At 43.9% G+C, this 12,026-nt stretch overlaps 1 protein-coding gene across 1 annotated transcript; it reads right to left on the reverse strand.

Annotated features, from left to right (window-relative positions):
- Positions 1–3,707: 3,707 nt before the first annotated feature.
- Positions 3,708–8,211, reverse strand: rpl35a (ribosomal protein L35a). Its single transcript, XM_085371449.1, has 5 exons — positions 8,174–8,211; positions 7,289–7,333; positions 5,780–5,932; positions 5,549–5,693; positions 3,708–3,807 (listed from the first exon to the last, which is right to left on the reverse strand). The coding sequence occupies exons 2-5, from the start codon at positions 7,297–7,299 to the stop codon at positions 3,784–3,786; spliced, it is 333 nt and encodes a 110-aa protein (XP_085227575.1). The 5' UTR covers positions 7,300–7,333; positions 8,174–8,211; the 3' UTR covers positions 3,708–3,783.
- Between the last annotated feature and the right edge of the window lie 3,815 nt (positions 8,212–12,026).

Raw genomic sequence — 12,026 nt, forward strand, 5'->3', positions numbered from 1 at the left:
AAAAAAAAAATCCATGAATCCACATGGTAGGATTTGTAAAGAATTTATTCGTAAATCAGGGTGGAAAATAAGTATTTGGTCAATAACAAAAATACAACTCAATACTTTGTAACATAACCTTTGTTGGCAATAACAGAGGTCAAACGTTTACTATAGGTCTTTACCAGGTTTGCACACACAGTAGCTGGTATTTTGGCCCATTCCTCCATGCAGATCTTCTCGAGAGCAGTGATGTTTTGGGGCTGTCGCCGAGCAACACGGACTTTCAACTCCCGCCACAGATTTTCTATGGGGTTGAGGTCTGGAGACTGGCTAGGCCACTCCAGGACTTTCAAATGCTTCTTACGGAGCCACTCCTTTGTTGCCCGGGCGGTGTGTTTTGGATCATTGTCATGTTGGAAGACCCAGCCTCGTTTCATCTTCAAAGTTCTCACTGATGGAAGGAGGTTTTGGCTCAAAATCTCACGATACATGGCCCCATTCATTCTGTCCTTAACACGGATCAGTCGTCCTGTCCCCTTGGCAGAAAAACAGCCCCATAGCATGATGTTTCCACCCCCATGCTTCACAGTAGGTATGGTGTTCTTGGGATGCAACTCAGTATTCTTCTTCCTCCAAACACGACGAGTTGAGTTTATACCAAAAAGTTCTACTTTGGTTTCATCTGACCACATGACATTCTCCCAATCCTCTGCTGTATCATCCATGTGCTCTCTGGCAAACTTCAGACGGGCCTGGACATGCACTGGCTTCAGCAGCGGAACACGTCTGGCACTGCGGGATTTGATTCCCTGCCGTTGTAGTGTGTTACTGATGGTGACCTTTGTTACTTTGGTCCCAGCTCTCTGCAGGTCATTCACCAGGTCCCCCCGTGTGGTTCTGGGATCTTTGCTCACCGTTCTCATGATCATTTTGACCCCACGGGATGAGATCTTGCGTGGAGCCCCAGATCGAGGGAGATTATCAGTGGTCTTGTATGTCTTCCATTTTCTGATGATTGCTCCCACAGTTGATTTTTTCACACCAAGCTGCTTGCCTATTGTAGATTCACTCTTCCCAGTCTGGTGCAGGTCTACAATACTTTTCCTGGTGTCCTTCGAAAGCTCTTTGGTCTTGGCCATGGCGGAGTTTGGAGTCTGACTGTTTGAGGCTGTGGACAGGTGTCTTTTATACAGATGAGTTCAAACAGGTGCCATTCATACAGGTAACGAGTGGGGGACAGAAAAGCTTCTTACAGAAGACGTTACAGGTCTGTGAGAGCCAGAGATTTTCCTTGTTTGAGGTGACCAAATACTTATTTTCCACCCTGATTTACCAATAAATTCTTTACAAATCCTACCATGTGAATTCATGGATTTTTTTTCACATTCTGTCTCTCACAGTTGAAGTGTACCTCTGGTGCAAATTACTGACCTCTGTCATCATTTTAGGTGGGGGAACTTGCACAATCGGTGGCTGACTAAATACTTTTTTGCCCCACTGTATGTATATATACATACATATATATATATATATACATACATACATACTGTGCTATTTCTTTTTGTATTGTCTGCCTTTGTTAGTGTTTGTACTGGAGCATGTAACCAACACAATTTCCCCTATGGATCAATAAAGTATTCTGATTCTTCCGATGGATCTCTCACATGTCGTTCTGCTCTTTATAATAACTCCTGTTCTTTCTGTGACGGGAACATTGAATCTTACAGATGTATTTACTGTAAAGCCCTGTGGGACTACGTGCACTACAGGCTTTGCCCAAAGATTCCAAACTTACTTGATTTTTCTAAAAATTATATTATTTTTGCATCTCTAAGAAAAGAAACTTGAAAATGTCTTAAATGTGATAATTATGTGTAAATTCTTCATTCACAAATGTTGATTTCTGAAAACAAAGCCAACCTTTTTCACTATTCACAAAGAACTGTGCCTGACAAAAAACACGCTGTGGATCTGCACTAAAACCTTTAGAAAACACAGAGGTTAGAATTCTGTCTTTTAATTTGATTAATTTCTTTAGTTACTTATGTTTATATTACTTTACATATTGAAATACAGGCTGTTCTGCTGTTACCTCAAGTTGCAAAAAAGTCTTTGAAAATGCTGCCATTGTTGTACTTGTTACATTAATTAATAAAAAGAAAACCATGTGACAGCTGGACCAATCATTCTGAGCACGCTCACTTTAGGTGCTTCATATACAGTCCGGTTATATAACAGCAGTGTTGGGGAGTAACGGAATACATGCACCGCCGTTACGTATTTAAAATACAAAATATGAGTAACTGTATCCGTTAGTTACTGTTTAAAAAGGTGGTATTCAGAATACAGTTACTTTGTTGAAATAAATGGATTACACTGCGGTACTTTCCTGTTTCATATTGTCGCGGGTCAGGACTGTTTGGGTTTTGTTTGACAGCTACGTTCTGTTGTTCCAGGCGGCAGCGTTACGGTTGCCATGGTTACAGGGCGACGCTCTCTCTCTCTGCGACTGCATGTTTCCTGGGTGAGAGAGTGCCTTTTTGTTGTTGTGCTAAGCTAACAGGCAGAATGCTACAAGCATAGCTCTAAAGAATGTAGCATCATGGGCAGTGTAGTCCGTGCTGCAGGGAGAATGGACTGCCATACACGTTATGTGTCTGTGAGCGAGGAGGGAGAAAAAGGCGAGTGGAAAGGTACGAGCTGTCATCGAGGAAAAACGGGAGCTGGAAGCATGTAAATATAATAATAACCACTGCAGCCAAGAAGAGAGCCTGACGAGCCCAGCTGTAAGTAAGCTATTAAGACTCGACTGTACACCGTGTTCCTGTTTTCCTCTGAAAACAATAAGTTCCGTTGGAGCAGCTTTTCAACGCCTCTCTCTGTCTCTCGCAAGAAAAGTTGACCCACACAACAAAGTAAAGCTATTTTTCGGCTACGAGCCGACAGGGACCCCGCCGTATTAGTCAGAGGTCCCTTTACTACAGTTCGGAGTCGCGGACCTTCAGTAATAGTAATAAATCACACAGCAATAGTACATTCAGCATGATAATATATTAAGTAATCCAAAGTATACAGAATACGTTACTCTCATTGAGTAACATAACGGAATACGTTACAGAATACATTTTGGGGCATGTATTCTGTATTCTGTAATGGAATACATTTTAAAAGTAACCTTCCCAACACTGTATAACACTTACACCTGGAGTCGATTCCAAACTTCATTGTGCTGCACCACCCACACCTGAATCCCCACCAATCATCACCGTTGTCCTGACAACCTGACAGCCTAAACTCTGGACATAACACACCCTTTAAATCAGCGGTCTCCAACCTTTTTTGCCCCACGGACCGGTTTATGCCCGACAATATTTTCCTTTAAGGTGTCGCGGATAAATACAAGAAAATAAAACTAGTACCGGTACCGAAAAAAAAGATGATTTATTCATAACACACGTGGAAAGACCCAGGAAAACTGAGTTAACGATAAAAACGATAACAAAATGACACTGAAAACCGATAAAAACCCTGAAAACTATACATTTCACACCTGAGCCTCAACTCTCGCGGCCCGGTACCAAACGACTCACGGACCGCTACCGGTCCGAGGCCCGGGGGTTGGGGACCGCTGCTTTAAAAGACCTCTCCGAATGCTTTGCTGCCCCCTGCAGTCAGAAGAAGAGTGAGAGACTCCTGTAGATGAAGGCTGTGTGTGTGAGAGAAACACAAAGCGGGAGTCTGACCAGATTATTGATCACTTTATTGTTTCTGTACAAACAAAGAGTCGCTGCCATCTCCGCCTCACACCCGGGAAGGATACAGCATCTGCACACAAAGAGGAAGTACACTGTCACAATAAAACCACGCACAGGAAATGAACTTCACAATACAACTACCACACAGGAAATGCACACAGGAGGAGAAACCACAGAAGAAGTAAGCGGCGAGAAGACCTGAGACGCCTTCAGAGCATCAGTGCGGCGAGCGAGGTGGAAGATATGGCGACGGTGGTACGAATGCGCGTGTCACACTGTGAGCAAACACCTGTGACAGGTGAGACCTCTAGATGTGACTCCGAATGACTGAACGCCATTTCTGCAAAATAATATGGTCAATCAGAGTCATCAGATCTGCGCTCAGCAGCATTTTTTCTCTTGGTACTTTTTTCTAAATACTGCTCAGAGCTGCAGACCCCCCCCCAGGTCTGTATCTCACTGTAAATCTGTATAGTACCTATCCAGTTGTTCAGTGATGACGCGACGAATCCTACTTCCGGGTCTAAAGTAGTCTGCGTTTAATATGGCTTTTGTGTTGTTAACATGTTTAATGTTTTGTATTTTCTTCTATTTAATCTCAAAAAGCTCCTAAAACAGTCAGTGATCACTGTTGACCTCCCTCGGCTTTTATTACCGCTAATCATTTATTTAAGCTCAGTTTTTAAAACCTTAGGATGTAACTACAGCCCAGCCCATGCAGCAGTATATGAATGACTAACCTCATATTGTGGATGGATTATCTCAGTTGTTCTCCTGGCTGAAGTTTGGTCCTTTTACAGCATCCTGCCATGCGATTACATTTGTTCCTGACCACCGAGAACACTCACGTTAACTTTTATCGAGTGGAAAAAAAGTTAGCTTGTTTATATTATGCTAACATAGCTGTGTCGCTAGCGGTCACGTAGCACATCATTATATAGCAGCTAGCCCAACTTCAGTAACCCTACAAACGTCACTGCTGTTTAGTTTCCTGTCTTCATTTATGCTGGAAGTGATAACAGAGCTGTACGTTTGAATTTGTTTCCAAACCCCCGCAGTCAGGACATGCTATATTGTATTTAGATAGAAGCTAGCGAGCTAACTCCCTGCTAACTTCTAACTCCGTTAAATGTCATAAATTCCGTTTTCATGGATGCCTGGATGTTAAACTCAGTTGTTACACCTGGTAGAGCAGAACGCTGATCATTTTATTAAAGATGAAAGACTTTAGACAGTTTTTCAACTCTCAGTAATGCCATAGTGATGTTTGATATATGGACCTGCAGCGGAGTTTAGGCCCAGACACGGCTAGTGACGTCAGACTGAACGATCGGATAAAGACTTTCTATTCTCACAGCTGTACACCAACAGCAGCAGCCGGGTGGAGCGGGCTGTCAGTCTGATGAACATGCTCTAATCTGAGTTTATCTGACAGAATGATGTGCAAACGTTACTCAGCCTCTCGTCTTGCTTGAGTTTATTCATTTATTCAAATATTGATAAGCTTCCTCAATGCTGCTGTCTGAAGCCACACCCCTCAGTCTCGTCATATTGATTTCACGTTATAAAAAAGAACCTGTAAATGACGCCTCCAGCTGTGGCTTCATGGTGAATAAATCAAATTTAAAGACTGAGCGCACTCAGGTAGCGCTCTGAGCCAGAGCAGGTCAAAGTTCGCACGAACACTTTTACTCCTGAAGCGTATTGGAAACGATCTGATGGCATGATAGGGAGCAGTGAACACAGAAACGCCGCGGCAGCCAAGACGTCTGCGAGGTCGTAACCCCAGCCGATCAGGTCATGTGACTCACCACTCTGACTCTGTGTCCAATGGCTTTGGCCGGCAGGTTGCTGCTGAACTTTGCTCGCACCATCCCGCTGCTTCCGTGTGCCCGGGTCACCTTCCCCCAGATCACACGGGTCTTGTTGGGCTTCCCGCCAGGCGTCACCGTGTTCCTGCGTGCACACACACACACACACACACACACTTAGAAACACGCCAACCTTAACAGTAAATGAAAGATGGCGGTGTGGCAGCTCACTTCTTGGCCTTGTAGACGTAGGCGCAGCGTTTGCCGAGGTAGAAGTCGACCTCGTCCCGGCTGTAGCAGCCCTCGAGCTTCAGCAGCGCCGTGTGCTCGCGCTGGTTCCTCAGGCCGCGCTTGTAGCCCGCAAAGATGGCCTTACTCCACAGTCTGAAAGAGAGACTGCGTCAGACCATGTCACCACCACCTGCTGACACGCCCCCAAATCTGACCAATGGAAAGAGCTGCTCATCTCCAGCCCAAGCGTGACCAAAGGTTTCACCAAAGTCAAAGCACAGCGTGTCTTTTTCACCCAGACATCAGCTGGTGGAGCTCACCCTTCCATCACACACACAGAAACTGCACAAAACAGTCGCCAAACACAGGAGGCGGGAAATCAATCACAACGACGGAGCTACCCTCCGCATCTCTCTAACAGACCTTAAAACATCTAAAGCAAATCAAACCTGCAGAATGATCAGTAATCAGACTGATCAATCAGCCCAGAAACAGCTGACAGAATCAACATCATCAAAAAGCTGGAGTGGGAGGAGCCACGGGTGAATGTGACCCCCAGAGGCCTGTGCCGCTCTGGACTGATAGACGTCAAGTATTGATTTATCTGCTGCCAGCGTTCTGTGCAACGTGATCAACTCACTAATCAGACACAAATGATCAATAGAACTAAAGTGAGCGGCAGAAGGTCCCAAAACAACCAATAGGAACTCCAGTGCTTATTGATCAGAGCCAAACCGTGACCCACTCCACCAGCTGATGTCACCGTGGTTACTTCACCCTTCTCCTCCGATCTGAGGATCGAAGGTCGTAACCCTGCACCTGCTTCCCCTGTACGCTCCACAGATCACCAGCAACGACCCACTGACAGCGCCCACAACTGTTTCTATAGCAACAAGGACCCAACTCTAAGGTGTTTACGTGTCGACGAGGAAAACTGAGATTTAGTCACACAACATCAAAGGTGTGCGAGACGTTACTGTTCACATGAGATGAACTTCTACAGTGACAGAAACACTGCTGCTGTTACACATAGTTACTGTCCCTCTGTTTACACGACTATGTGCCATCTTTGCTACTCGTTCCCTGCCAGGCTTCTGAGTTTCACCGTTTTTTGCGTTTACACATGGACACACATACTTTTTCTGCCTAAAACACTCGGCGGGGCTGAGATAGATTTTGGTCGCCCGACCGGAGATATCGCTAGCTCCGGGATGTTGGGCTAGCGATTTTGCGAGCCCTGATCTGTGCACCTCCAACCATGACATCATCACCATCAGCGTCTCTGCAGCGAGGAACAGCGTCTCTGACAGATCACGGCCTGTTTGAATAAAACTTTATTAAACCCATCCCAGAATCACTGAAGAGCAGACAGGAAGTCGCTCTGCACTCACAGTTAACTCACTTCCTGTCAACACCTGTCTGCCCTCTCCTGTTTCAGAACTTCAGCAGGTTAAATCGCTCACACAGACATACATCATGTGACCACAGAGTGAAATGATTGGCACTCACCTTCCAGGCATCTTGGTCGTTGTGGTCTTCTTCAGGTGAGTTCACCTGCACAGAAACAGTCACATTAACACCTGAAACCTACTGTAGCATCACGTGATTGACGGCACTGGTAACCAGCATGTTTTCCTGAGCTCGCAACTTTGTACCCGCTGTGTTTTCAGAGGAGGACACATCACCATGGCAACTAATAATACGAGTTTTTAGTGCCAGGCCCTGATAACTGTAGGTTTAGTCAGCTATGACCTCACAGGTGGAGGACTGAGCGTGCTCCAACCTGGGATGCGTTTACTGTTCTTAAGAAACACTTTATGTGGGAACAGCACGTGCCACGCTACCAGGTAAAAAGTCACGTGACTTATTCAGAGGCATCTTGGACCACAAGTAAAGTGTCTGAGGTTGTCACAGAAACAGTCCCGTTCAGAACCCGTGTGATTCTGCGGTCAGCCCGTCACTGATCGATAACCGATGGCTCCCTGCATACAGCACGTAACATTCGGCTCTTTCCGTTTCATTGTTTCACGAGAAACTACGAAAATCCGAGTCAGCTCCGGCCGGTGGCTCCTCTGGTTTGGCCCGTTTACCGGGGGAGCTCCAGCCCGCCGCGAGCATCGGGGCTCCCACACACCCTTTCCTTACCGCACGTGTGCGGGAGCCGGCACGCGCAGCTCGGAAGCCGCTCGGTTACCCGCGGCCCTGCGCTTCGTTAGCCGAGGCTAGCTTCTCTATCCGGAGCGAATCTCCGCCATCAGCGGCTCAAACGCAGACACAGACCGACCGAGCAGCGCCGGGGCTCCTGCCCCGGCCCCCCTCGGGACTATCAGCCGCCCACCGCGCAGATTAACGGGCATTTTTCAAGGATGTGCCGGCGGACATGTTGACTCTTACCTGCACCGCGTCCGCAGAGAAGGAGGAAAAGGAAGGGCGAAAGGGATGCTGGGAAATTAGTGTAAACAGAGGTGTCCGCGGAGCTGCCTGAAAAGAAAGGCTCGTTTTATTTTCCCGCTTTTTAGATTTTAATGTAATCAAGGAAACAATTAAAAACACGTTTACAGAATTTCATAACACACATTTTAATAATAATATTAATACATGTTTATGGCTTCATGTTTTGTCTTTGTTAATGTAATATTTTTACGTTAATTTTCAAAATCCACCGCATTAACGCGCTTTATTGAAGATAATATAAACAAAAATTTATGTTTGATTTGTGAGAACTAAAACTGGTAACTAACAAATGACGTCACATGCAGCAAATGTAACCTATCCAGTCACCCCAGCCATAAACTGTTCAGACTATTTCCATCAAGCAGGAGGTTCTGCAGTATCCGGTCCGAACCAGCAGACTGGGAGACAGCTTTTTCCATCAGGCCATCAGACTGCTGAACACTTCATAGACACCTCACCTTCACTTACTTCAACATTATGCACTCCATATTGTACATAAATGCCACTTGTTTTGCACAGTAAACATCTGCTGACCTCTGTATATTTTATTTTTATTTAATTTTATATATATATATATATATATGCATATATACACACACACACGCACACACAAATATGTATATATACATATTCAGTAACGCGCCTGCACTCTTATATTTGTACATATTTATTCTTAGAATTCTCAGATTCCCATTCTTATACTTCGCTTGCTCTTATGTTTCTTGTATTTTGCACACCTCTTTTGCTTGTGAAGCTTGCACACAAGAATTTCACTTACATGTGCTGTATCAGTGTACCTGCACATGTAATCTGGCAATAAAAGTGATTTGAAATGAAATTGAACTAAAATACAAATATTTGACTTTATTGTATCAATAAGAGGGCGGATTACCTCCCTCCATCCCACCCTGTCAGGTAAGTCTCCAGCTGGCTGTAGGATAATGAGCCTCACCTGCTCCCAGGTAAACGCCTCTGTGACTGTGTGGTGATTGGTCTGAACGGCAGCGTTACCTGTTTAACCCAGAACTCCAACGTTGATTACAGTCTGTTTTCTCTGACCTTCTCCATCAGCTGTCTCACCTGCAGACACCTGAGGTCTGCACTATGAAGCAGGATTGAGTCTTATCTGATGTCACCCCAGGAAAAAACACCATTCCCCAAAAACTGCTCATGTCCTTTGGCTGCCCAGCAACAGCACGAAATGCTGTCATCCCTGTGTGCACGCAGAGCTGCACGGCTCCGCTGCCTCAGGAACGCAGCGGCCCTCACCTCCAGCTACCACCTGCTCCACCTGCTCCACCTGCTGCTATCAGCAGGAGACACCAGAGCACTGAAACTCAGGCTGAGGCCTGGCTTCTGTGTCACAGCCTCCACAACACTAAATCCTACCCAGCAGATGCTGTTGTGTGGAATATGTTTTTGTAGTTTGACTATTGCTTTACTTTATTTGTATATATTGACCTTTTTATATACCCTTCACTGTTTTGCTCTTCCTTTCCTTTTCATACTTAGTTTTGTTCAGTAGTGCATGGGCGGAGCCTGATGTCATTGTTACAATCAAAGCACACTTCGGGGTTCCACTCATGTCTTCATCTAAGATGGCGCCACACACACACACACACACACACACACACACACACACACACACACACACACACCATAATAACTGATGGGATGTCTGTTTTTTACCTGCTGCCATAACAACAAGATGACGTCATTATGTATTCTTGATGTTTTCAATGATGTATATTTTTCTTCTTATTAGTGTGAATGCTTGAAAAGCACACTATTGTTCTTTGAATCTTTATTAGTGTGAATGCTTGAAAAGCACACTATTGTTCTTTGAATCTTTATTATTATTTTTCCGTAAGTTTTTTGGACGCTAACTCCTTCAAAACTGTTCAACTTAGAAAAACCATTCAAACACCATTAGATTCCTCATCTTTTGGACATGACTGCTTCTATTTTTCTCATTTTTAACATTTATATTTTTAATTTTATTCAACTTTTTTCAACAAAAATTTCCCATGTATTTCAATCTGGAGACCCTTCAAACCCTCATTCAACTTACTTATTTTTCAACTCCTACTACTTCCACATACATTGACATAGAGCCACCATTCAAACTTTAAAACGAAGCCAAGAGATTCAACTATTCAACTTGTATTTATCTTTTCAATATCTATTATACTTTTTCTTCAGTTCTAGTTTAAGTTTCATGATGTTTTTTCACCCGTTTCAGAGTTTATAATGGGTGTGTATGGGACGGAATGTTGGGGCTAGAGTGAGACAGCTCAACTGCTAGAGTGAGAGGAGCAAAAAAATCTTTTTTAAACTGCTGCTGTGTCCGCAGCGTTTGCTCTACAGGTATGATTTTACCCTCAAAACTTATCCATCGCTGTCCTCTTTCATCCAATGTGTTTACTATTGTACTAGGTGTTATGGTTCTTTCATAAATGTCACCAATGCACAGCCTCCTCCCTCCAACTCTTCCATAGACTCTAATGTTAAAATGGCTCAGAAGGTTCGTTTGAAAATCAGAAGAGCATGGTGTCTTTACACTGTCACCACGTCCATATAATAAACTCCACAGGCATGACAACTGAGAATCTGGTAGACTGGACATTGCTGTCGCTCACGGTGAAAGAATTTTGTCAATACGACATGTACTTTTCATTTGGGAACGATTTGTTTCGGCCTGACTTTTCTGTTCATTTTAAGCAGCAAAAGTGAGGCGCATGTCTGTGTCCGTGTGTATGGAGCCACTGGGTGCAGTCACTATAGCAACCAGGCTCACACCTGCCTGCTTAACGAGCTCTGCCTGCCACTGTACCAAGATTCATCTTAAACACTTCTCTTTCAACTGCTGCTGTGTCCACAGTGTTTGCTCTACAGCCATCATTTTACCCTCAAAATGTAGCCATCGTTGTTTTCTCTCCAACAGCGTGTCTTTCAAAGCTCAGACATTTAAACTTTTTAAACTGTGTGGATACAAGTGGAGGGATCACATTTTAGTCATTCAGTGATTCAAAGAATATGACCTTTTAATATTCTTTCAGATGTTTTCTGACTCGAAAATGTATTTTCTCATTACTTAGGTTTTTCTAATTTAAATTTAAAAACTTTTCAGCTATTTTCCAACTTCTTCTGTGTGAACATCAAACTCTGTATTTTCCAGCTCATTCAACATTTTTAGCTTAATATTCAATAATTAATTCATTTCAGCTCATACATTCAGATTCAAGCATTCACACTGCAGTTTCTTCAGAAAATGCACTTTCTAGTTGCTCCTATGTTGTCTTGTAAAATGTGCTTCTATCCCTGGCTCTTGCATCTTCATATAATGATGAATAAACACTCATTAATGAGGAAACCATAGGGCCACTCTTTCATCACAAGAGCGTTTGGAACAGTTGAAATAATCATAATAACAATAATAATAATAATAATAAATTTTATTTAAGAAAGCACCTTTCAAAACACTCAAGGACACTGTACACAAGCAATAACAACAACAAACATAACAATTTACAAAATAATAAGGATAAAACTTTGAGCAAATAAATAAAACAAATTAAAGTAGCAGGATGGAAAAAATTATGTGTAATAGGCTAATGTGAACAGGTGAGTTTTGAGTCTGGACTTAAAAAGAGGGAGGGAAGTGATGTTTCTTATCTCAGGAGGGAGGGAGTTCCAAAGACGGGGGGCAGAGCAGCAGAAAGCCCTGCGCCCCACGGTGGCTAGCCGGGGGGGAAGGGATGGAAAGCGAAAGAGAGGAGGAGGATGTGAGACA

Source organism: Diplotaxodon limnothrissa, linkage group LG14 (assembly GCF_057381915.1).
Source record: "Diplotaxodon limnothrissa isolate DT_005_m linkage group LG14, D_limnothrissa_male_GT1.1, whole genome shotgun sequence".
Classification (NCBI taxonomy): domain Eukaryota; kingdom Metazoa; phylum Chordata; class Actinopteri; order Cichliformes; family Cichlidae; genus Diplotaxodon; species Diplotaxodon limnothrissa.

Bases quoted from the DNA above. Each gene is read 5' to 3' on its own strand.
- rpl35a (XM_085371449.1), bottom strand. The intron at 5,694-5,779 runs GTGAGCTGCCAC...GTGTGCACGCAG, and splicing joins TACGTCTACAAGGCCAAGAA to GAACACGGTGACGCCTGGCG. The intron at 3,808-5,548 runs GTGAGTCACATG...CTTTGTGTGCAG, and splicing joins TTGGACACAGAGTCAGAGTG to ATGCTGTATCCTTCCCGGGT.